Source organism: Loa loa (genome assembly GCF_000183805.2).
Source record: "Loa loa unplaced genomic scaffold supercont3.23, whole genome shotgun sequence".
Classification (NCBI taxonomy): Eukaryota; Metazoa; Nematoda; class Chromadorea; order Rhabditida; family Onchocercidae; genus Loa; species Loa loa.
In genome coordinates this window covers 417,384-442,834 of record NW_018108203.1, presented here as the reverse complement: position 1 = coordinate 442,834, position 25,451 = coordinate 417,384, and the positions used below count along the sequence as shown (strand labels likewise).

The window sequence follows — 25,451 nt, the reverse complement described above, 5'->3', positions numbered from 1 at the left end:
GTCAACAATAATTTAAGGGAACCCTTGTCAGAAGATGGTAGTGTGAAGCAAAAATAACTTGGACCAGTGCATAGCAGACCAGCTTAATATTATCAACAGTAACTCGAAGTTATTCCTATAAGTAATTCAAACTAGTTCTTAGCAAAGAACTAATTACAAACCACTCAAATAGCTCCACTATTAACCTGCATTTTACTAATCTGATCTGCTCAAATCAGATTAGCGATGTATAGGAGAGAACAGGTAAAGTCAGATCAGATCAACAGGCAAACCCGGTTTCATCTGACGCTAATGGCAGTACAATGCAAAGGTAACGATCTAGACATGAATCCTTGCGGATAGCAATTAAAAGAGAAGAATTAAACATAGGAACCAGGAAATCCCCCAATACTTCATCGTAGACACCCCGCCTCAAAATACCCGCACCCTTAACTTGTACATAAACCCAGAAGGTATACCCTTGAGTAAAGTCATTCGCAATTCGCATCCTGACCTGGACTGAAATAGCCGGAACAAGCGGTTGAGTTCGATCAAGTAGGAGATTCGGTGGACAATGGTACTGGATGAACAGGCCAAAGGAGATGGTACTGTCAATATGCCGTGGGTTGAAAAGTACCGTCCAGTTTCCCTCACCGAAGTCGTCTCTCATGGAGAAATCACTGAAACGCGTAAGTTGCTCTCTTGTTGCTGTCGTTTCGTGTGAGGGAAATATCAACCAGTACTGATTAATTCTTAAACTCCCTGAACTTCACCACTCATCTCCATGAGGAATTCATGGAATATTGTGAGCAGCTTTTATTCAAATTAAACCTCATTTTTGGTAAGTAATGTATCATGTTTGTGACATTTCATACTTCTGGTTTAGTTATGAAATTGATCAATGAAAATCGATTGCCACATTTATTGTTTTATGGCCCTCCTGGAACCGGAAAAACGAGTACCATATTAGCCGCTGCAAAGATGATGTATGCTCCAAAACAGTTATCATCGATGGTTTTGGAGGTACACTTTTCAGTTTATTCAATTAAATTCAAATTCATCAATACAGCACTTAATAAAGATCCAACATTTTGCATCTTTTTAAGAAATAATAGGGATGCTCCTGTACAGTGCTGTTACTTCATCTTCCTTCAACAGATAGAACCCTCCTGAAGGGTACACCATTGTCTTATGGCTTTTGTCTTTCTTATCAATATTACTTTTGGTTACGCTTCCGTATTTGGTGAAAATACTACAGTGATTCGCATTTTTAAATATTTTTCCCAGTCATATTTTGTAGTTAAACGCATCCGATGATCGAGGTATCGGAATCGTTCGAGAACAGATCATTAATTTTGCCCAAACGAGTACTTTAAGTATGGACAAGAACCAAAAGAGTATGCCGAAATTGATTGTTTTGGATGAGGCTGATGCTATGACGAAGGATGCGCAGAGTGCCTTAAGGTACATTATAGTGTATTGATATAACCGATGGAATTTATATTCTTTGCTATTTTTTAAATGGTTTCATCTTTTAGACGCGTAATTGAGAAATTCACAGACAATGTTCGATTCTGTATTATATGTAATTATTTGTCGAAAATCATTCCCGCAATCCAATCGCGGTGCACACGTCTACGTTTCGCTCCACTTCCAAATGTTAGTCTTTTGTTTAATATTGTTAATGCGCCAAATATTTGCATTTATTAGCGCTTTCAGTAAATATATCACGCTTAGATTACGCTTGATCCAAAAAGAAGGAGAAACGTTGCATTCCTTTTATCATTAAAGGCTTATTATAAGATATTCTTTTAGGAGCAGATATTGCCACGGTTGCATTATATCGTGCAGGCGGAATCACTAACTATAACAAAAGACGGTCAGAATGCACTGTTAAATTTGGCTGAAGGAGACATGAGACGGATCATCAATATTTTGCAAGTAAACAGTTTCTATTTCATGATTATTACTTGACTTGGTTAATTTCTACATCCAGTTTCTAAACTGAACTATAGTAATATGGCAATTAATTAATGCAGCAGTAACTAAGGGATAGCGAGAGAAGTATGATTATATATGATTTCGCATTAAATCTTGTGTAACAAATATTTTATTATCTTCAAAGGGTGTTCTAATAGATTGTTTCTCTAAAATCAATTATTTTTATTTCTCAAGTAATAATTGTTTTTTAGTAACTTCCCTATGAGTAATGTTGAGAAAGTTGAAGCCTGAGTCTTCATGACTTACAAACATATGTTCAGTTCTCATCACTCACTACTTTTACATAACTTTTGCAGAGCACAGCGATGGCTTTTAAGACGGTTGATGAATGGAGTGTTTATCAGTGCGTGGGATATCCTCTACCAAACGATGTTGAAAAAATTGTGAGAATACTTTTAAACGATTCAATAGAAGATGCTTACACAAGTAATACTTTGAAATATGCTTTTTTTAAATGGCGTAGTTTAAATAGTAAACATTTTTCAAACCACTCACTGAAGTCTTATGTCACAAGAATTTTGATAACTTTTTTTCACAACGATAAAAGTCACTCAGCATAAACCAGACAGATGGATAGCTTTTCACTGTCCTTTTTATTTTGCAGAAATAGAAGAAATTCGAAGTGAGCGTGCATTTGCCTTGAGCGACATATTGAATTCAATGCATGATTTCATATTCCGTCTCGTAATACCGCCAGAATTATTGAGTCGGCTCTTAGTTTGTATGGCAGATATCGAGTACCATCTGTCACAGGGTTGCTCAGACCGTTTACAACTTGGAGCTTTAATTGGTGCTTTTATAAACATTCGCAGTGAACTGGCAAAACTTGCTCCTAGTTTCAAAACTCAGGCCATGAAATCTAAGTTTGATCCTTAGTTTTTATATAAAACTGCAGAAACTATGGAGAAAAGTGTTCCGTCTGCAAAAGCTGAATAACACTAAAGTTATTTAGCAAGAGCATAAACGTACTTAGTTTTGCAATTTTTCTTTCTTTTGTTGTAACAAATATTTGGCCGAAGTAAAATTGTTTCAAATTTTGTGTGATGGTACATTATCGGGAATTTTTTTGACGGGAAATTTTGAGTCCTGATTTAAAAATATGAGGATTGATTCGCGATGGTCGTTTGTATTTCAGTGAATGATATTCATCTTTGTTCATTTTCATGATAATATTTAATTCATGCCTTTAATTTCCGTATATGATCTCTTCAATAAATTTTCATTTTTCTAGCAGCTAGTACTGTCTTTCTTGATCCTTTTAATGGATGAAAGTTTATCTGAGTAAAACAAGGTCTATGATAGCTTTGATATTTGACATTCTTTGAGAGAAGTATGGGAGATTTAGTAATGTGGTTCCTAGAGTGTGGTATTGTTTTACTGACATGAAAGGATTTTGCTTCAGGAAGATGCAGAACTCAGGCGTTGGTCCGAATCAGCCGGTATATTATCAGCAAACTCAAGGTATATTTATTTCAATTGATATTTACTTTGAGTTGTTAGTCAGGAGTGAGTACAATTTGTTGAGCATGAATATACCTTCTGTAACTATATCAGTATCTGATTGATTTTCACCAGCACCAGGTTTACAGCACCAGAACTGATATTGCAACCCTGAATTGAGGAATATTTTTTCCCAAATGTGAGGCGTTAAGGGTGGAGTATGTCTGTAAAGATAACCAAAGAATCATTGTTGATAAGAGCAGGTGAAAATTGGAAAAAAAAAGGAGCTACAGTAAAAGGGATTTTAACATTTGCTCAAGTGTTAATTGCTGCAGGTGGTGCTGTGATCATGGGTTATCCGTCATCCGCAACAGATCAGCGTCAGCAACAGCAACAACAGCAGATAATGAATATGCAAGGTATACCGACAGCTCAGATGTATAGCGGAGCAGGTACAAATATGCAGAGTATGCCGGGAAGGCCGTATTCTGCAGGGACTGCTCAGGAATCACCAAGTATAAGACCACCATCACAATCTCAATCTAATTATCCGCTAGGAGTACAATCGCAAACGTCAAATGAGCAGCAGCAGCAGCAGCAACAACAACAACAGTTTCAAAATCGACAATCATATCAGCTTCAGCAACAATCACAAAGGCAACAATCACAACAGTCTACTCAAAGGTATACACGAGAATGTTTTTGGTTGAGAACTGATGCTAATATTTCATGATATGCAAGGCACTGTTCCTGTGATATTAAAAAATAGTATAAAAGCGACAAGTTAGATGATAAGGGACCAATGCAAGCCATTAAAACTGCAGATCATCGGATCAGGCCAGTGAAAAATCAAAAAAAGAAGAAACGAAAGCAGCTCGACCAATGAATCCTCCACCATATTCTCCGGAGATCCTGAATGATCTTTCGAAGTATTCGGTTGCTTCCTTGGCATGTATAGGTCGTGAACTGGTCCAGGAGTTACTGCTGAGGTATGTTGCTGTCAGTTACTGCTGAGATATGTTGACCCATTTGCTTATCGGTGCAATTCATTCGCTTGCTCACATTTAGAAAAAGCTTTGAAAAATACTCAAAGTGTTGAATAATTGCAAATTCGATTTAGCAGGATTCTAAGAACTGATTGGTGTCGCATTATCAGACGGCTAACCTAATCATTCATGGACCTCTTGAAGGAAATTCATAAAGAACCCTGACCGTGATATAGACTTTTGTTTTAATTTGCCTACTGCTTAGTGCATTGGGAGTAGGGGTGATTCATTTTCCTTGCAGGACCTATACACTGATGACAAGTTTGACAAAATCGGTAGACCGTTGGCACCAACAACAAGGTGTAAGCGATCCAGAACAACTGCTGTCGTATTGTGAGTATATTTTATCAAAGATCGCGGAAATAAGACTTCGGATTGATTATGTGCCAAGGGTGGCCAATATTAGTGAGGATGAATTCATTACAATGATGACCGATCCAAGTCCTCCAGTAAAACCGCCTGAATTGGTATTGATTTCTAAAATAAGAATTTATCTATGCTTTGAAAATCTATAAGTTGTTATCATTTTTATGCATTTTATTGAATTATTCGGCAAAGTTAGGGAATTTTATGAAAATTGCTTAGATCTGAACGGATCTTTGTTTGTTTTAGAAAAAACTGTGTTGTTCATTTTACGATCACAGGCATTCCGTTGGGATGCATAATTAATTGTAAAGATATATATACATATTTTGTTGTTTCCTGTGTTGTACAGTACTGTAAGCATTTCAGACGGCCAAAGAAGAGGTATTTGAAGTGCAGCGACGAAAGTTGGTGAAGCTGAATACATCGCTAAAAAATCTGGATTGGATGTGTTTAGTTTCCGATCCACGTTTTTTAAAGAAAGCGGATAAGAATTGATTAGGTTTATAGCAGTTTCGCTTCGTATATCCCTAACTGATTTATCATTGGGCATTTATATATATTCTCTTTTCCATAGTTAAATAGTGATATATTAGTAGTTGTGCCAATAATTTAAGTCGCTTCTACTAGAAACATTTATGCAGTAATGAGATCATTATGGTTCACTCGTTTCAAACATTTCAAACACGATTAGCACACGTTAATAAAGTTAAAGGTTCTATTTACGAGTCATTTTATTGTCATCGACTAGCTATGGTTCTCCTCTTTCTTGTTCTTATGTCTCTTTATATATATACATATATATATTATAAAAGGTACTCTGATTATAAACTGCTATAAATGATGTTCATTGCGAACCGTAGTCCGAACAGTGCTGATTCCATTACATGACTTTGGCACCATTTCTTCCTGAAATATCAAACTTTTAAACAGTTCATTCGTAAATAGTTGCTTAGAAGTTGCACCTATAAGTTTGCATCTTTTGTTGTAGGAATTACCTTGGTAAAGGTCTTTTCCTGCTAACCGGTTCTGATGGTCTGAACATCTGACCTCAGTGGGCTGAAACCTTTCGTTGTCTTCTTATATGCTGTGTTTTACGGTACTATTTAGCACTACCCTATCGTAATACTTTGATTAAGTCAGTGCCCGCATATAATACTGATAGAAAAGATTCACACATGCTTCAGATGGTTTTTTTTGCTTTAGAGATTCATGCTTAGGTGGTTGTTATGTGGCGAACTTTTGCATAATTTTGAAATTAATGCCTTACTGCTTCGACAATTCTTACCGTTTGCATTTTTAATCGTTGTGTAGTCCTAGGAATCTTTTGCAGCATACTTGCTCAAATTTCCATTGAACTCATCCGTAGACCGCACTGTCCGGATGTTAAATACTACAAGAGTGATCAGTTGTATTTTCAGTTGATAATTTTGTTTTGAAAGAACACCCACTATTCATCTTGTGCTGGTTAGGTAAGCTGATGCACTAATCGGTAAGACTTTTGATGCATGCTTTACGGTCCAACGTACTAGCCGAATGACTTCTAATTAGCTACTTCTTTGACTTATTTCATACTTCTCGGATACAAACTAAGAAAACAGTCAGTAAGTTTGGTTGGTAAAGGAACAGTCGTCCATGATTCGAACTACATCTTAACTTTGCACGCACTTGTCAATGTAACCTTTTTGTCGAGACCGAAGTCACTAACTTGAGGTGTTACGTTAGTGCTTTTCTCACATGATACCATAATGTTTAATTAAGCTACTGACTATTGCTCATTTTCTACTATTGGTCCTACTATGCGGAATTTTGTAAATCACAATGGATATAATCGAAAAGTTTGTTCGTTTAGAAACAACTGTATGCGTGGATGTAGTAGGTGATGGGGAAAGGACTTCTAAACTAACATGCAGGCACCATCGACACAGATACGTCGACGGTACCTGATACCGCAGGCGCCATACGATGCATCATTGCACGCAGACCACTCGGACCACCCCAAGAACGAACCGGTTGTTGGTAGCGCACGTACTTGCGCCTGGAAACCTTTGCCACCGCGGTAGAATGACCGGAAGAGCACCAACATATCCTCCGTTGCTGACATGATCGATGATTGTGGTGTTCCGTAACAACAATATCTAAAATACGAAAAGTAATTTAAATGTTCGCTGGAGATTTTTCACTCTTTACGAGGTGCACTGGTTAGATCGAAACATGATTCATTTAAAATCATTTCCGGTTCCACTAATTTGAATAAATGACCAGTGTATTCCAACGTAGTTATAAATCCTCCTTTATTCAAATTGAACCACTAAAATTACGTAAGAAATATAAACTTCAATGCAGTACCTCATTCCTGTATTGGCGAAATCAGTTGAATTACGTATTTCGACATAATCCATGCAGAGCGAATGTCGCACCTTGCAGTACATCTCGAATTCACCATAGAAGCGTAGTTGTACATGCTGACCAGGTGGAGCTGCCAGAAGCCAGCTGCATTCTTGTCCCTCTTTAAATTCTCTAGGATAATTTGGACTTGTAATACGCTTCCAACTAGAAGTCAGTTCTATACGACCACCACAATCTGCTCCAAATCCTGGCATTACCCGTTCACAAAGCTGCAAAACATAGTTGAGCAACATATGTTATTTTACTACTAACAGTTTTTGGATTATTTCATAAGTTAGAGGCTTTCACCTTTATTCCTAAAAAAGTGATCGGACTATGATTAGTTTTCTCATTCTATTTGTATCGTCTCATAGAATTCGGAGGTTAGCAATAGAGTTGGATATTTTTCGAACAATGCTTTTGAATATGATTGATTTGTTCACTTCTTTTTAGCATTCTATATAATGTTGCTGTACTTTTATATATGCATGGGAGCCACATATTTTTTATGTGCGATAATGAATTTTCAATAAAGAAAATATATATACTTTTCCAGTGAATCCATCTGGACAACGACATCGTTCGCATCGCCTTGGATCCGTGTATCCTCCGCGTTGACAAGGTAATTTCTGTGTACATGAATCGCTACAATATATCACATTCATGAGACGAATGTCGTTGAAAGATAACTGATCTCGCTGTCCAATGGTCTTTTGATAATCCACTATGTTCGTGTTCAGTGTATACAAATCTTCATATCGACCGAATGCTTTACTCCTGTAATCGGACTTCGATGGTAAATAAATGAATTAGCAATAAGACAACTCATTTCCCTTGTAATCTCGTTAACCTTTTCCCATTTTCAAATGAATTTCAGGCTAAATGGCAAAGTCGATCATCTTATTAACGATCCATGGTTTCTGTTTTGTAACGCACTACTATGGCTTTCTAGATTGTTTTAAAAAAAGTGGAATCTTAATAACAAGCAATGTTGCATCATATACTGCAGATGAACATACCTGAAAACTAAAGAACTATTCGAATTGTTTCGGGGTTTGTATAGGTTATATTAAAGCGGATTTTTACCTATAGTGCATAATACTGCCATAATCATAGGGTACACCACCATTATCCACGTCAACTGGCAGTTCCTTCAGAAATTGTCCCTTGCTATCACGATCGATGTTCTCCCAGCGAACTGTTACGTAATTATCACGATCAGGTCGCGATTGTTCATGCCAGAAACCCAGCGCATGTGCCACTTCATGTGCTATCACTCCTAGCTGTAATTTCCCGAATTCTTTTCCTTGGAAGTTCCACTCATTAAATGCAGAGAAGGGTTTTATAGTACAGGTCTTTTAAGATAATACTTGCATGCTATAAGGATGTTTATTTGACGGTTACCAAATGAGGTACACCTGAGATGCACTGTGCGATAGCAAAATAAGACATACTCGAATGCATTCCGGTGCCAATGAGACAAATTGTGGCTCGCCAAGAGGATGTCTGCCAACATTGGATGCGCATCCATCCACATCAGTAAAAACGATTCGGTTTTCTTCAATTTCATTATCTCTGCGCTCAAAGTTCAAACATGTTATATTTTGCCAGTGTTCAAGCGCTAACTCGATTACCCGTTGTTCACGTACGGCTGAAATTATATTATAAATAAATTGATCCTATAGAGATAGCTCCAGATAATCAATATTTGATAAGCATTAATGTAATTAAAATTTCATTTGATTTCGGTTGTTTGAGCAATTGTGAAGTTTAAAGCGAAAGTTCAACGGGATAACATAGTGAATTTTACAATAATGTGTAAAATGTTTCCTAAGAAGTGACTTCGACAAAGAAGAGTTCAAGTTTACCAACAATTTTTAAAAATAAAACTGAATGATTGAAGTGAGGAAAAACTTTTAATGAGTTTTCAAGAGACATTCTTTGTAAGATTGCTTTAGTCTGCCGAAAACTTGAACGCTAAGGATTTTCAGCATTGATTCTCGTCTACATTCATTCACATCCGCAAAACCTTTTGGGAAAATTTTTCTTGTGTGGCATTTGAAAAGGTTTTTTATTTGTATATATTTTACAGCATGATGAGAGAAGAAAAATTTACTTATAACCTGTATATTACCGAGCAAATCCGACAAGTTATGTTCTAAAATAATCTTCAAAATGAATGACGCAGAAAGGGAACAGCACTAAACTCTCGAAGTATTTCAATACAATGAGTTTAATTAAGCATACATAATTATGCAACATCTATTCTTTCATTGCTAACCATAATGCCTCCCTTACTTCTTCCCTGTTCATTTTTTTTTTTTAACCATTCAACATTATTTTTTCCCACAAATATGAAGGACGAATATAGAGAGGGGAAGAAAAATATGTTCTCATTTTTCTTTCACAAATGTGACATAATTTCTATTCTCTTTAGTTTGCTTAGAAGAATGAGTGATAAAATGGGTGGGATCCTTTCAGTCAAAAGTAATAAAATTTTTTGCAAAATTTCTTTTTCACTTTTGTCACATAGAGAGACTATTTACGAGCGGATATATTTTGAGAGATTTGTGGAAATAGTACAGTAATGAGAATGATAAATGCTATATCGCGTCTATGAAATATTATATGGGAATTAGTTGGATTATTTAATGATCGTTCTGATCATTTAGTTGTGATCGTTGTCATTTTGGCCATTCCATTCTTATAAAACAGAAAAAAAATTTTTTTTCAGTACATTGAAACCTGCTTATCTAAAATTTTCGTTCCAAAAAATTAAAATAAATCAAGCTTTTCCAGTGTTAACTACAATCTGACCTCTGATAATCCTTATCATTGAGTCCTCCGCAAAAAAAAGTAAGGAAATTACGCTTGACATACAGGTGGCAAGAAATCGTATAATGGTGTTGCAACTTGAAAAGACATACTATGTGACCCGTCGAAACTGTAAATTATCGGTTTGTGCGAATCCCATCGACGTAATTCGGAACGGATAAATTTCCGTTTCGTACGTCGTCCATGCTGTAGCATAGTCTCATGGATCTGATGAGCTTGTTGTACGTCCAGAACAATGTCACCTGAAACAATGCTCTCAGGGAATTGAATTTTCTCAATTGAATAATTTGACGAAGTCTTAATAACATAAAATTCATACTATTTTACTATTCTATAATAACACCAAGTGTGTCCTCACCTGAAAGAATTCAACGGACAACTTATGATTGAATAATCCTGGTTGCTCCTTCATACATCTTTTTAATTTTCAAATTACAACCTTTATTATGTTGGATTGAACTTTCTGGTGATTAGTAATTATTTCAATATAGTGAGGTACTCTGAAGTACATGCACTGTAATGCAATTCAGATTTGGCTCCTTGTGGGCAATTACGATGAAGCAATTATGACTTTTTTTTTTCTTTTTTGTTGCAATTCGCAATATAAGTCTCAAATGTCATCCATTATTACTACGCCAACAATATAATTCCTATTGAAATGACCCAATTACGTTAATTACATGCAACGAAAAGTTTCTTTGGAGAAAGTGAATCTGTGCAAAGATCATCAATTATGATCATAATCAGTGTTACAGTAACGTGTACACACAGATATTTTATTTATATACGATAATAATTAAATGAGGTTGAAAGAATATAGGTATTTCCGTTCTAGGGACATAAAGAGATTGGAAAAGATGGAGAAAATCGTTTTAGTGAAATCGCTGACACTTTATTCGGTACGAAAAGGAAGTGATTTCGAGATGACAGTAGTGATGATGATGTTAAAAGATGTCAATGAATTGATGAATAAAAGTTAGCTCAGGATGGAAGTGCTTAATGTTTTATCATTATAATACTGGGCGGCATTGTATTAGGGCTTTAAAGTAATCATACTAATTCAGGGAATATCGTCATATATGCACCACCAATTGTTTAACATAATAAAATGATGCCAGTTACAGGGTACAAGATAGGGTGCTGATTGAATAATTTAAAAAAAAAAAGAAAAAAGTCGTACCTTCATAGTATCGACCATTTTCTTCCGGATTTAACAAAATGCCATCTTTTAGTCGTTTCTCAAATTTCGTCACTTCTGTTGCAAACTGAAATACAAATTGTTTTTGTCAAAATAAATATCTCGAATTTTCCCACTTTTCCAACAGTTTATTTCATTTTATTCATCCTAATAAATTTAACTCAATATTTGGTTAATTAATTGTTTAAATAACAATCGTAATTGCATGATGCAAAATTATGCCTGAAAGTATTGGTAATCATTATCAGCCGATTCATCATTAGCAGTAATTTATTATCAAAGAAAATAATTGGATATTTAGCAAGATTAGAAAACAAAGAAGAAAGACTTCACAAAGGCGACGATATCCTATCGTATATTTCTAACAGTAATAGACTTTTTTCTTTCCTTTTTTAAACTCTCTTCTTTGATTCAGATATTTATCAATTGAATACATATTTTTCAATTGATTCTCTTTTTTTCTTTCCTTTTCATTTGTTTGCTTTGATCGGATGAAAAAAAAAAAACGAAAGGATTCTTTTTGTTAAGTCGATAACACTGAAAGGAATCATTGGCGGAATATTATAACCTAATTGATCGATCATAAATGATATCACAATCTTTCACAATTATTTCGCCCTTTTTTCGCTCCTTCCAAACATCTTTCTGTAACTTATATTCCAAATTGTAAAATTAAGTTAATTACTGTTGTAAGTTATTTGTGAAGTAGAAGAAAATTATTATAAGATAGTGAATGTTATACATTTATAATGGTTGCTGATTCATTTCGATCCTAACAATTATATGATAGCATCATCGATGATTACGGAGTAGGCCAATAGCTAATTCAAGTTTTCATTTTAATTAATCACGTTGAAAATGCCACTCGTTGGTAAGAATTATTACTTTTTTCTGCACAGAAATTAGAAATAAAGATGTTGCAATTTAGCGAAAATTTTGAATCTGTTCAAAAATTATCATTGTTATGAAAAATTATCATCGTACAGTGGTGACAACAGACATCACTGACGTATCTTTTACGAAAGATTAAATGGATCATTTTATCTTATTTTATACCTCAGTTTTGTTCATCCTGTATTTTTAATGTCTTATTGTCGAAAAAGATTTGAATAAAAATAGAAACGAATTGATGAAGGAGTGGGAGAACCATTTGTTACCGCCCTTAATTTAGCGGAAAATCCTTAATTTCGGGTTTCAGATTTGCTCATCAAGTATGCTGTGGTAGCTGTCATCACATATGCTCTACTACTATTACTACTATCCTATTCTTCACTGGAAAAATAATGAAAATGAAGGATTTTGCTTTATGCTCATTTAACATATGTGAGAAAACTGGTTGACAGGAGAATATCTTCAAGTGGGTCGTGTCAATAAGCGCATTTGTCGGTGCTATGCTGTGTTAGTGGAAAAAGCGTTGGAAAAGCAAAGAAACAGAGACTTTTACAACATGCTTCATTCGTATCTAGTTGTGATACAAAAACTATTAAGTAGTGTCAAAGTACCGATACTTCGAACAGAATTCCAATAATCAATACTATTTCTTTTCGAGAATAATTTTATGAATGGTGACAAACAGCAATCAACCACTTTCTTTCAAAATTTGCATGTGACAGCTGACCCATCCAGATGATTCATTATACATAGCTTACTAAGTTAGACAGCATTGAAGATATGTCCAGAAATATTTTATCTAACAAAATTAGTACCTTTTTTCTCTTATTTGATAATTATTTGGCGTTACCCTTGTATTTCTGCAAAATTCAAAATTTTGTTTTCCCACTTCGCATATCTTAAAGTTAATCACTATTGCTCCTTTGTAAATGAGTCACCTAAGATACCGTGACTGGACAAGACGATATTGTCAAATAACAGTCATCACTAGTGGGAGTTACGACGTTAGCGCAGCAGAAATTTTATAGCTTATGAATTGAAATTTTAATTACATTAGATATGGATCTTCATCACTATTGATAATTCTACTTCTGCTTGAGAATATCGTGATACTATTCCAAAGTGGCTCTATTAGAAGTAATCCAACCAACAATGACCTATGGGTTTTTTAATAGACATGATTAATTCAATTGAATTTAAATAAAAATTTTATTCAATAAATGTCTTTACTTTACATAGAACTGTCATTAAGTAACCCGTATGGTTCATAGATTCAATATTCCCTTTCCATGCCCTCGTAACCTGTTTCTTGTACTGCATGCGCCTCTCTTTATAACCCTATTATTTATTGGTTCTTGTTTTTTTTTTCTTGTTTTCTCTTCTTTTTCATTTACAAACAACAATCAGTTTCTCGTAACAATGTTATTTCTTCATTCTTAACAAGTGTTGAGGAGGGAGAATGTGATAAGGTAATATATATTTATCTTTTCAAAACAAAATGTTCAAAGGACTTGGTAGTGTTAACGAAGTTTTTTGCTGAATAAATAGTTTGAAAGCATTTTATGATGAAAATTTCAGCTAATGGTTATGGTACCATTGTTACGTCTTGCTCATCTATTTGAAATTACAAACATTTTATCATCGCTATTTTCTGTTGATACTGTAAGGCTGAAGAGGTTTTGTAAGCAAGAAACAAGTATCGTCATCTTTTACGCAAGAGTTAGGCTGTACTTTCAAGTGAGGTTTAAGCTCTCCGTCAGAATCGCCAAATTTTTACTACCACTTATAAGGATAAGTGATAGTTGAGCAAGCATGCTAGAAGGCATAGAAGAATCCAAATAGTAGATGAAGAAAGGAAATCTAAAACCCGTTTAAAGTTCATCAAGTTCTTCATCGCTGTGCTGAATATTCGGATTCTTCGAAGAAGGGAATAATTCGAAGAAGGAAATTGCTTCATTTAAATAAAGATGCAAAAATAAAATTTAGGAAATATCCACCCTTACCGCTTCGGAAAGTTTTGTGGTGTGTCGTTGAAAGACTTCCTCTGGATGCTGTTTGGCCTCAAATTTTTGAATTTCCTCCAGATAATATTTGACTTTCCGAATCTCCTCTGCACTTTGCCCGAACGTTTTCGCTTTTTCCCGAAGTATTTTTTGGATTGTAGTAGTAGTAGTGGCAGTGGCACTGACGGATTCGATCCTTTCATCTTGCAGAGATACAAGAGGATGTTCATAAGGATCATTAAGAAAGAATGCCCCATCGGTACGGGTACTACAGGTGGACAGAATGATCATGACAAATATCAACCAATAACTGGCGGTGATTAACTCTATACTATGTATTAGGTTCCTACTACTAGTAATAGTAGCAGAAAAGCTTGAAAAAGTGCTGCTGAAGAAGGGTTTTAATAATGCCATATAAGCTAGGCATTTATCGTTGAACAGGTAGCAACAATGAGGTAGGCTTCCCTTCTTTACAGTACACCGCAAAATTTCTTACCCAGTGAAACAATTCAGCTTGAAATAGTATTAGAAGAGATGGACCATTCGAAAACCATATAGGTTACCCTGTCGTTTTTCCGGATGCTGCCGTTTCGTTTACAACCTGAATAATTTAAAGTCGCACAATCCCTCTAATTAGTTCATCATGGATATAAATCACGAAATGGCCTACTCTTTACCACACCACATATTCTACCTACCTTTTTTTTCGTCAAAATTCAAAAGTAAAATGTATGAATTGACACCACAAATACTACCACCATCACTACTACCACTACTACTACTACTACTACTACTACCAAAACAGAACGAAAGGTAACGGCGGTAGTATGGCGTTCAATTATTTGGAAATGAGAGAGAAAATATAATTTGAGAGCAGGTATAAGGGCATTGCTAAAGAGAATAATGGCGGTGAACGACGCACACCAGTCTCGTCTCCCACGAAACACGCCCATATCACTACAACCCGACGATACCAAACCATCACTGCTCTATTCCATCTCAACATTCAATGTGATACAATGCTAAGGAGTCCTGATAATATGACAGTCACTGATGGGAGTGATAAAGAAGGAACAAATATAAGGATGGATGAATACTGATCTAGAACATTCGTATCATTATCAAAAAAAATTTAGTCCAAACAGACAAGAGGTTTGAATAGTTCCCTGAATAGTTTTGGATGGAAATTGAAAATGAAGACGAAAATACTAACAAATGACACTTATTTTAAAAAATCCAACACTATTTATTGCGCCGTTTCGCTTCTCACTCCACTGTGAAAATATCCGTAAAACTATGCCCGTACCAAATAAACCTAGGTAAATCTATGATTAAACTAAGAAGTTATGAATGATATTTCTCATACTTTTGAAAGAAACTTGTAACTAATTCTGCTTGACTGGTATTAAATAGACTGAATCACTTTATCTTTCAAAGTAAAAAAAGATTTCCATGATAGAAATAAGAAAAAGGCACAAATAATATGTTTGCTGACAGTTGAACAATTTCAATATTTTAAAATTTGTCAAACTTCCATTAGAGTGATATATTATGCTCCTTCATAACTTCAAAAATGAAGCATGAAATTTTAGGAAGAGCAATTATCGTTTTTTTTAAGCATAAATTTAAGAAATTGTACCAATTCGTGAACTTTTCTGACCAGCATGATCATCTTGCGCCCGGTTCCGTGCGTCCATTTTTTTTTTTTCGCTTTTTCGGATTCTCAATAATGTAACTCATAGAAAATTTCATGATAAAACCATTAAATTTGATGAAAGAACTAAGAAATGACAGTATATTCCCACCAAACATTTGCTGATCTCAATTACACCCCTATCCACTTCATACTTTAGTAAAAACAAGTAGTTAAAACAATAGTTAAGGCATATGACTATTATTATAATGATTTTTGTCATCAGTGCTGATTCACCGTACAATTTATCATGCCTTCTGTCAGTAATTAAACATAAGCGAATGATAATCATATGCTGGCACAAATATATTGCTTCATTTTATTATATCTTATCACAGAATCTTGTTCAAGTGTTTTGTCATATATATATATATATATATATATATATATATAGTTTAGCATTGCCAAGTTATCATTATTTTTCACCCCCTAAAGAGATGCTCGAACTGGATTTTATCAAAGGATATTACATTTTATCATAAAATCTTGTTCAAATGTTTATCATATTACTTTAATTGCTACCTTTATCATCAGTGATAAATTCAAAGATGTTATCATAAATTTTCTTGCAAGCAACTGCATTTGGAAATTTTTCGAACTAATTAGATAGCAATTAAATTTATCAAATAATGTTTATTAATGATTTTAAGCACTGAGAATTACCCTACATCACTGGTATCGCGCTACCTGCCTATAAGTTATTCAGAATGAAATGATATTAAAACATTGTCACATGAAGATGCGACATACACAAGTGATTCTCTTAAAAACAATCGTTTTCTTTTGACTTTCACTTGTAAATACTCAATGCAAAAGTTCGAAATAACAGTACATGAAGTGAAGGGAAGGTGCAATCATTTCGACTTCATTAATTTCATTTTCCCGTGATAGTTCAGTGATCTACATGTCATGTATGGGAAAGGTGTCTTTTAGGGCATATAGCAAGAAGTACAGTGACATTTGAAATAAATCGTAGCATGTTTACTGTTGACGTAATTGAAGGTTTAATTTTCCCTCGAGTAATTCAGATGGATATATCTGAATATAGCTTCTTGTAACTAATATAGATAACTATATATAAATAACTAACTATATAAAAATAGATAACTATATAAAAATATAAATAACTTGTAACTAATATAGATAACTAATATAGATAATATAGATGTAACTAATATAGATATATAGCTTCTTGTAACTAATATAGATATCAGAAATCTGATTAATCGTCTATCTAGCGGTGAAGATCTGAGAAAATAAAAAACAAAGCTCTTCCATTTCATTAAAATGCTCAATAAAATAGATCAAAATGGGAACTGAAAGCAATCAAACATACCAATCTTTATCGAATGATATTTGATCTTTACTTAATGCATATCCACTTATTCTATTCTTCAGCATCAGTTTTTCCAAGTATTTAAATTTCAAGGGAAAAATTGTAGGGGAAAACGGACATTGGCCATTCGTCAACTTAGTTTCAGTTCTATCCATATGGCGTTTTTGTTTTGTAATTCGGCCAAAAATCATCACTTAAACCTTTTAAGTGATGATTAAAAAAAAAACCTTTTGAACTTAAACCTTTTGCTATATTTCTATTTACAATGTCAATACATTTCCGGTTAACTATAACATATTATTTTGCCAATTTTACCAATACATCATTTTTTATTGAAAACAACATTTGTCAATATTTCTGATAAAAAAACTGTGGCAAACTTACTAGAGAACTTAATTATATGAATTAAGTATAATTAAAAGTGGTATTCAGTTTCATTAAGGTAAGCTAGAATTGATAATGTAGAGAGTGTACGGAGTGAAATTTGGAGATCTTAGATCTTCAGGAGTCCAATCAACCAAATAATAATGAAACGAAGTGAATATGAAGAGCAAAGATAGACCTTCTAATTAGAAAATTTTGCAATGAAATCCGCTGTAACTTTTAAATTTAAACATTCCATAATACCAAACCGTTCGAATTCCAACTGCGCCTTTCACTACACAGCATCTTGTTTTCCAACTAAAACACTTCCAGTGGGTCGAACAATTTTCACTACGCAACTATCGTAATATACGGTCGATCGTGTTTCTTATATTGACATCAGTTGGGTGTTCCTTTTGATTGTTAACACTTTTTTCTTTGTTTGAGTGCTCCGTGTGTATTCCATGTCCCGGATGCTTGGATTTACTTTTTAGTGTATCGGGGATGTTCTGAAAGCAAGATCAATAAGACTACTGGGGAAAATCTACGTATTTCCGGTGGTAATACTTGTATTCCATGGTCGAAGTCAATAATCTAAATAATATGCCGTAATGATCAATATCTTACCTCAATAGCATTCATAAAAGGACAAATGATATTACATCCTTTCACAAATTAATCAACAACTGCTGATCAGTTAACTTACCGCAAAAAAGCGTACACATTTTTGTCCTTTCATGGTTGATATTAAGAGATAGAATGGCATCGTTTTGTGAAGGTTGTCATCATAAAGCTAATTATTATCGCATTTTTCTGTTCAGTATTCATTGTAATATAATGACTATATCGAAATAGCGCTGCATAATGGCACTACCAATTCAGGTGTTCAAATCTGAGATACGTCGTGGCTTAATCAACAGCATATGTATGCACGCAGTCAGCGCGCAGAAACGCGTAATCGTGCGAAAGATGAATTGAAACGGGTCATTAATTCGGTAGATAAAGTTCGGAAATGGTAACTGAATAGTTTTATCCCATCATCTAAGGATATTTTAAGCAGAATGCCCCATGTATAGCACTGATTCGTAAATGAGGTTCAGTGTTCGGCTTTTAAGATAGTTCTGTTTTTGCCATTCTCCATTCCTTGAGATTTTCCAGATGTTCATCTCTTGCTCAATATCACTGGTGTCGTTGGAACCAAACTTTGCTTGTCACTACTAAGTTTATTTCTGGGCAGGCAAACTCGAAATAGGGAGCAAAGTGATCTAAGAGTATATGACCTGGTTGTTATGTTATGAGTGGTACAACAATGTTTTTTCAGGTGCCAAAGTTTGATTTTTGCAGGGAAAAGAAATGGATTGTAGTTAAAGATACGCAAATAAAATTGTTCCGGTGGGTGCCAGGTAAGTTATTGAAACGCTTAATGTAGCAGGTGCGGAAAAGACTTGGAAGTTTCATGTATCATTTTAATTTTTATCGACATCATATTTAGCTTCTTTCACTTCTTCCTGCTTCGTTTCAGTGACTGCAACAGCGAATATTGCAAAAATACCACAGAAATCTGTGGTACAAGATCAAGATGAAAGCACAACAATTGCATCATCGGAAAATACTCAAGATTCAATTGCATTAGGTATTATTGCCTTGTAAGGCATATTAAGCGTTGTTGCATAAACTATGTCGACTACTGCTCAATGAAGAACAATATGATTTTGAGGTACTAAACCTCATTTCATATTTCAGTAAGTATAGTTTATTTTCCAGGCCTCTGGAAAGTCTATATATTCATAGCGGTAGATAAGGCACTGTTTAGCTGCATATGTTGGTTAATTAGAATCCTAGAAATATGTTGCTTTAAACCCTTATTGCAGAGAACAGTGATGTAGCACGAGTTCGCGCCTTTGGTAATTTGAATGATGACTCTAACACTGGCTTCTCAGAAGGAGGATTCGATAGTGATTCCAACCAGACATTTGAAGCAGTTGGTTTCCAGAGTCAGAGCAACAACAGTGGTACTCCTAATGGTTCGACAGATTTTAGTGAAATGCGACAGCAGGAACAGGAGTCATCGGAGATTAAATCATGAATGTCGTGATTATATTGATTATATGAATGACCGCTCACTCTGTTTGTACATACGTATTCTTATCTTCTCTAACTGGAATATTTTAGCAACTCTGAGCAATTATAAGTAAACTGCAAGTAGCTACTATAGGAAGAACTAAGTAGAATAACCTATATGGTACCTCTTTCATATATTGTCTAGTTAATCCTTTGAGTGGCCATGTGAAGTAGTAGTTTTGTGCTTGGAAAAGATTTAGGATGCCATTTATCGAACCCTTTCCCTCTGAGCGTTTTATTGGTTTGTGTCGTTTCATCGATATATTAATTTGTTCTGCTTAAACTGACGAATAGATCGGGTGATCATTTAAATGCTTTGTGTAAATTAACAAAGTAACTGACCATTCAGGCTTCATTCAACAATGAGTTTTCATTGGTAGTGAAGTAAACTGAATCGTTGGCAACATTTAAAACTTAAATTTAGTTTGGAAAATTAAGGAAAAAATTGTGTCATTTTTTGTCACAAAACGGTAACCGTTGTAAATAGCATCATTACATCTTTATTATAAAATGAATTGGCCATTTGTGATCAGTGAAGGAAAAAGTAATAACAACAATAACAATAAAAGTAGATAAGGATGAAATGCGTGCTATATTTCCATTGCTTGAGATTTTCATTGCCACTGGGCAAAAGTGCCACAATTGCGACGTACTAATTGGTGATGCTGTCATATTAATGGTGTGGAACTTGTAAGCCGCTTTACCATTGAAAAAATATAAGTCTGAAAAGGATTTTGCTTTTTTTAAACTTTCTTTTTCTTTTTTTTAAACTTCCGCGGCATTTTTTATTCAGTCGTCATTGCTTGCAATTTGTCTCATCGGTCTACTATTTTTTTGTCTTGAAAAAACACCCTATAAGAGGCGGAGACCGGAATTTTTATTTTTTTTCTGCATTAAATAAGAGAGGGTCATGTGAATGTAAATAGTCTCAAGTTCATAGGGATTAATAAAGGATTATTTTTAGATTAAGTAAGAAGAAAAAAACAACCATTATTATACGTAACGGCTGCGCTGGCTTGCTCTGGAATACCATGCCATGTTGTTGCGATCTTCCGTGGATAACCAATTTCTACCTTTTCAGATTTCTGCAACACTCTTCATTGTTTAATGAAGTGTACGAGAAAATTGCAAAAAAAAGTTGTTTCCGTCTGGAACATTTGCTGTCTTTCGTACCTTATCAACTCTCCAGAACTCATCTTTTGTCCAGATATACATCGGCTGCTCGGTCCAGTAGTTCCACGTGTAAACAAGTCGAATGCGTTCTACAGTGGCCGGTAGACCCAAATCGGTGAGTGTTTTCTGTGCGACAAGATGCTGACCGTTGAATATATAAATATTTTTACCTGTAATCAGTTCAGAAATAAAGTAAGGTTTTGTGCCTTCAACACCGTAGCTCAAAGTTCTGATGTATATAAATACAAATATATCACAATTTGCCTTAACAAATTTAGCATTGTACAAAGGTCTCGAATGATATTCTAATCAAAAGGATTTTCTAAGGATATCGAAAGGATTTCCGTTCTCTCGACAGTACTTATATTTCATCCGAAATCTTCACTTACGTAACCCACACTCCTCTTAATTAAAAACAATCGTAATGATCTATGAAAATGTCTAACCTGATAAATTTAAGCATACCTGCGAATAAGTAGATTTGATGATCACTCTCCACTGCTGCATCTATAGGCCATGCGGCTTCTTTCCATAGTGTATTGATATAACGTGGATTTTGACTTAGCATACCATCTTGCCGTATTCGCCAAAACCATCTATTCTGAAGAAAAGATCACTTAGATTATATTTCTTGTCTGGAAACATACGAATCATCGAACCTGACGGAAACCTGTCCTTCCCTACAAAAAGTCAATTCCAGGACAAAGACAGGGAGAAAAGAAATAAGCACTTTAAAAACGAAGATCTCTTGTCGTATGGAAGCAACGGCATCGTATTCGGATTTGCATGGATCGGGTTCTGGGATAGGTAGCTCTGGAGTATCAGGATGAATTGTTGGAAGCTGATCAGAAGGTTGCTCAGGACCTCTTGGCAACGGTGATGGCTGTGTAGTAGTAGATGAATGCGGTCGAGGAGCATCGGTTGGTTCTCTTGGATGATAATCACCGCCTGACAGTGCATTTAATATTAAGCATTATCGTAATTATTCTACGATGAACTACCTGCTTATTGATGACCTCCTATATATCGAATGAAGCTAATATTTTGCATATTTGCATAACCGGATTCTTCCTCTACTATCCGCATGATCCGGTCTTTCAAATATATGCTGTGGTAAACAAATGGAAATGTAATATAGCACTTCGATGAACCCAAGCGATACTTATATCCAACCGTAAAACCTATTTTTTTTTTAAATACACTTTTTGGTTCACAATGATGAAAACTCGCATTTGGAATAACCAAAAGTTTAAGACATTTGCAGTTAATTTGTAGTTTCTATCATTCGGAATAGTCGTAATTATTCAACAGAAAATATTCATCCACATAAAAAGTCCATTACCGCCATAAAGAGTCCGAACGGCTAGTAAATCATCATAGGATAGCTTTGGCGGCAAGTCGTACTGATAAAAAGCGTACATGACACTGTCTTGTTGATGTGAATGGGAGAGACCGATACTATGTCCAAATTCGTGCATTACAATTGAACGAAGACTCACTTCTGCAACTGTTTAGCTAGGAAATGATATAATGATGCACTAATGATCTCATAAAGTGGTGTTATCAGGATATGATTATACGGTTCATCAAGATAATCCTGTTCTCCGAGAAAACCGGAACAGTCCATGATCGACCGCGTATCGCCACCACGAACAGATAATAATTTGCTACCACAACGGAGGGAGGCCAGAAGAACACGCATGCTTACTCACGCTGCCTGAAAGGATCGCCCGTAAGTGTAACGGTCCAGTGTTCGTCGTCGTCCAGATGAATGTCTCCACCGATTCCTTCACCGGGTGGAAATGCATGTGCCAGAATTCTGCCGCTTCCATCGAAGCGATACGGATCTCCGTGATCACCTATTGCGAAACGTATCTTTACATCAGCTCCTGATTCCGGTCGTATTTCATGAAACTGCATCGGTAGTATATGTTGCCAACTATTGATCGCTTCATTTATCTCACGTCGTATTGCACCCAAATTAGGAATAGTCCGCGATGGATTATCCACACTATAATTTATATATCAATTGAATATCCTCTAGAGTAATATTCCAAAATTTTGATATTTGCAAACTGCACTAATTACATACATCTACAATCATCAATAATTTCAGCTTAGATGACTAAAAAAAAACGTAATACAAAAAATAGACATAATTCTACTTTCACATATCTTTAATCCATCGTTTTAATTCTAATTAACTAGTTAATATAAGATAAGAGGTCAGTAAATGAATCCATTCATATATGTAGCAGTTGTTATAATTTGCAAATGTTAAAGAGATTTTAACATAATTTTCGAAGACTTAATTAGCTCCAAAATGATTTGACCCGTGACTAATTTATTGACTCGTCCAAATCCATCATCTACAAATTGAAGCTTTTGTTTTACTACACCTTTTGATTAGATACGACTTTAACTACCTTTTGGGTATTGACTGTTAGCTACATAAGCTTTGTATAGGATCATACTGATCCGGTATTTTGGACTTACCACAATTTACGAATCATTTCCTTCTTACACATTTCCATAACTTCTCTATCAATACTGATTAAAATAAGATTAGAATTTCCCGTTTATACAACAGAAATTAATTTGTAAAAAGGCAATTAATTGGCTGTGGATGATACCTTTTAAGCAGATAAAACTACTTCAAGCATTCTTTATAATTATCACTCCTGCAACTGAGATACTGAAGAAGACGGCATACCACCGACAGTTGTGAAGGTATTGTTGATTTGAGAGACGAATACAGTAAATTAGGGCTACCGAAATAGGTTTGCTTTTGGGAGACGAAAGGCTGGGAAAGCAATCCGCTTACTCAAGGAGGTTGTGATGAATTGACGGAGTTCCGGATAACATCATACAACCAGCCGAGTAAGCTGAACGCCGTACAGCCTTTTCAATATATGAGAGAATGGCTTGTTAGATAGATAGATAGACTAGTTGGGCAATTCTGAAATTCAGGCTGCTCACATGAAGACAATAATACGGAAGAAGCATTTAGTAACAATGGAACAACTGCTTCCGAAAATTGATGGGTTTTCGGGTTGACGAGAGGATATTTGGAGAAATGATGAGAATGGTTTGTTCAACAGACAATGGTCATATAATGTTAAGATAGAAGAGATTTAACTAAAGAGAGATTAGCTTTCAACTTCAGGAGAACACCAACAGAAGGTTTATATCTACCCTCTCCTCCTGTACATCTCTGCCTGCTATGTTCCAAGAAAAGAAATGATCAGGAGGTGCCCTAACCATTGATATTGGATGAACAATTGGATTTTTCGGTTCAATTATTCAGTATGATTAACGGGACAATTAGAAAGGGGATTCAGTTTACGGAAAATCACATAACATGATGTCAAGCAGAAAGATAAGACAGGAATGACTGTCTCTAAAAGGAATAACCATCCTTATATCCTCACAAGATATGCTAATTATGGTAAATTGACACTCGCCACATCTACATTTGAATGATAGCCAACCGTGATGGTTCAGTAGCAACACACTGTCAGCTCATTAATGTCAATTTATCTAATTATAACAGAAAGGCTCTCTCAAAGTTGCATATTGGTCATGGTTTATATTGATCTCTTAAAAAGTTTACTTGCTATTAAACTGCTTTGTTTAATTTATCTTATTCGGCAGTCGGGTCTGTACAGTAAGATAATTTTCGTTGATACTCTACAGAAAATCAGAGTTCCTGCTGCAGTCCGAAAAGACTAATTTGGAATAAGGAATGATGAATGGATGGTGTTGATGCAGAAGGAAATAATATGATCGGATTGGTTAAGGCAAACAGTTAATGGAAATGATACAATCCACTTCCTGTGAAATTGGTTCATAATAAATGAGAAAAAGAAGTGGATGATAGGAAAGGCACAGAATCATTCTCCACATGGTTTTCTTCTAAATTAGTGTCTTCTCTCGGCAAAGTCATAAAGTTTGTTAGGGAGAGCAAATTACCGGAGAGAGGGGAAATGGGTGAGATGAAATTGTGGACAATTTGTGGACATATGGTTTAGAGGACCGTACGAAGTAACTGACAATATTCGACCAATATAAGGGTAAAAAAATATTCTACATTTAAACCTGATCACATTAAATGTACTCACGTTACTAATCCACCTGAAAATTCTCTTTCCGAAATATTTCCCTGATATTATAAATAATTCAGATACCCAACTATAATGGGAATGATAAACGAAGATGTAGACACTAATGAACATTATCTTTCATCTTAGTGATTGATATACAGAATGATGAAGAATATTTTAGAGGAAGAGGATGATGACATGGACACTTCTAAAAGTATGATAACTGAATCGGTAAATATTGATGAACAATTCGACTACAACCTGGTAATAATAATAATTAATGTAATAATAATGGTGTAATAATTAGTAATCAATAATCGGTAATTAATAATAATAATAATAATTATTATTATTATTAATGATAATTAATAATAATAATAATAATAATAATAATAATAATAATAATAATAATAATAATAATAATAATAATAATAATAATAATAATAATAATAATAATAATAATAATAATAATAATAATAATAATAATAATAATAATAATAATAATAATAATAAATAAT

General features: G+C 34.7%; 7 protein-coding genes across 7 annotated transcripts in view; 3 read left to right on the top strand and 4 right to left on the bottom strand.

Moving 5' to 3' along the window:
• Positions 1 to 27: 27 nt before the first annotated feature.
• On the bottom strand, positions 28 to 487 carry LOAG_02280 (hypothetical protein; the record flags this gene model as incomplete). Its single annotated transcript, XM_003137818.1, has 2 exons — positions 28 to 115; positions 273 to 487. 2 exons carry the CDS (start codon positions 485 to 487, stop codon positions 28 to 30), a joined length of 303 nt encoding a protein of 100 aa, XP_003137866.1.
• A 19-nt stretch (positions 488 to 506) lies between these two features.
• LOAG_02279 (replication factor C subunit 3) lies at positions 507 to 2,937 on the top strand. The gene is made up of 7 exons (XM_003137817.2): positions 507 to 668; positions 866 to 1,002; positions 1,280 to 1,443; positions 1,518 to 1,638; positions 1,795 to 1,920; positions 2,277 to 2,406; positions 2,585 to 2,937. The coding sequence occupies exons 1-7, from the start codon at positions 554 to 556 to the stop codon at positions 2,854 to 2,856; spliced, it is 1,065 nt and encodes a 354-aa protein (XP_003137865.1). The 5' UTR covers positions 507 to 553; the 3' UTR covers positions 2,857 to 2,937.
• Positions 2,938 to 3,375: 438 nt separating this feature from the next.
• On the top strand, positions 3,376 to 5,525 carry LOAG_02278 (hypothetical protein). Its single transcript, XM_003137816.2, has 5 exons — positions 3,376 to 3,441; positions 3,756 to 4,104; positions 4,245 to 4,409; positions 4,708 to 4,933; positions 5,199 to 5,525. Exons 1-5 carry the CDS (start codon positions 3,387 to 3,389, stop codon positions 5,325 to 5,327), a joined length of 924 nt encoding a protein of 307 aa, XP_003137864.1. The 5' UTR covers positions 3,376 to 3,386; the 3' UTR covers positions 5,328 to 5,525.
• A 1,138-nt stretch (positions 5,526 to 6,663) lies between these two features.
• Positions 6,664 to 10,793, bottom strand: LOAG_02277 (DPY-31 protein; the record flags this gene model as incomplete). Its single annotated transcript, XM_003137815.2, has 7 exons — positions 6,664 to 6,967; positions 7,179 to 7,447; positions 7,766 to 7,994; positions 8,304 to 8,500; positions 8,672 to 8,868; positions 10,145 to 10,294; positions 10,733 to 10,793. The coding sequence occupies 7 exons, from the start codon at positions 10,791 to 10,793 to the stop codon at positions 6,727 to 6,729; spliced, it is 1,344 nt and encodes a 447-aa protein (XP_003137863.1). The 3' UTR covers positions 6,664 to 6,726.
• Positions 10,794 to 14,012: 3,219 nt separating this feature from the next.
• Positions 14,013 to 14,435, bottom strand: LOAG_02276 (hypothetical protein; the record flags this gene model as incomplete). The annotated part of the gene is made up of 2 exons (XM_003137814.1): positions 14,013 to 14,042; positions 14,145 to 14,435. 2 exons carry the CDS (start codon positions 14,433 to 14,435, stop codon positions 14,013 to 14,015), a joined length of 321 nt encoding a protein of 106 aa, XP_003137862.1.
• A 3,978-nt stretch (positions 14,436 to 18,413) lies between these two features.
• Positions 18,414 to 19,787, top strand: LOAG_02275 (BCL7 protein). Its single transcript, XM_003137813.2, has 4 exons — positions 18,414 to 18,551; positions 18,881 to 18,939; positions 19,059 to 19,169; positions 19,408 to 19,787. The coding sequence occupies exons 1-4, from the start codon at positions 18,460 to 18,462 to the stop codon at positions 19,620 to 19,622; spliced, it is 477 nt and encodes a 158-aa protein (XP_003137861.1). The 5' UTR covers positions 18,414 to 18,459; the 3' UTR covers positions 19,623 to 19,787.
• A 93-nt stretch (positions 19,788 to 19,880) lies between these two features.
• Positions 19,881 to 25,451, bottom strand: part of LOAG_16854 (matrix metalloproteinase-24) — an 8,072-nt gene continuing 2,501 nt past the window's right edge. The window contains exons 4-10 of the mRNA XM_020449512.1: positions 22,543 to 22,841; positions 22,173 to 22,331; positions 21,561 to 21,778; positions 21,296 to 21,431; positions 20,831 to 21,000; positions 20,646 to 20,742; positions 19,881 to 20,379 (exon numbers count right to left, since the gene is read on the bottom strand). Coding sequence (XP_020306968.1) covers positions 20,150 to 20,379; positions 20,646 to 20,742; positions 20,831 to 21,000; positions 21,296 to 21,431; positions 21,561 to 21,778; positions 22,173 to 22,331; positions 22,543 to 22,841 — 1,309 coding nt within the window. The 3' untranslated portion in view covers positions 19,881 to 20,149. The remainder of the gene's footprint in view (positions 20,380 to 20,645; positions 20,743 to 20,830; positions 21,001 to 21,295; positions 21,432 to 21,560; positions 21,779 to 22,172; positions 22,332 to 22,542; positions 22,842 to 25,451) is intronic.

Bases quoted from the DNA above. Each gene is read 5' to 3' on its own strand.
- LOAG_02279 (XM_003137817.2), top strand. From the start codon at position 554: ATGGTACTGGATGAACAGGCCAAAGGAGATGGTACTGTCAATATGCCG. The intron at 669-865 runs GTAAGTTGCTCT...CTTCTGGTTTAG, and splicing joins TGGAGAAATCACTGAAACGC to TTATGAAATTGATCAATGAA. The intron at 2,407-2,584 runs GTAATACTTTGA...TTTATTTTGCAG, and splicing joins AATAGAAGATGCTTACACAA to AAATAGAAGAAATTCGAAGT.
- LOAG_02278 (XM_003137816.2), top strand. From the start codon at position 3,387: ATGCAGAACTCAGGCGTTGGTCCGAATCAGCCGGTATATTATCAGCAA. The intron at 3,442-3,755 runs GTATATTTATTT...TAATTGCTGCAG, and splicing joins ATATTATCAGCAAACTCAAG to GTGGTGCTGTGATCATGGGT. The intron at 4,105-4,244 runs GTATACACGAGA...TTAAAACTGCAG, and splicing joins TCACAACAGTCTACTCAAAG to ATCATCGGATCAGGCCAGTG.
- LOAG_02275 (XM_003137813.2), top strand. From the start codon at position 18,460: ATGTATGCACGCAGTCAGCGCGCAGAAACGCGTAATCGTGCGAAAGAT. The intron at 18,552-18,880 runs GTAACTGAATAG...TGATTTTTGCAG, and splicing joins GTAGATAAAGTTCGGAAATG to GGAAAAGAAATGGATTGTAG. The intron at 18,940-19,058 runs GTAAGTTATTGA...GCTTCGTTTCAG, and splicing joins ATTGTTCCGGTGGGTGCCAG to TGACTGCAACAGCGAATATT.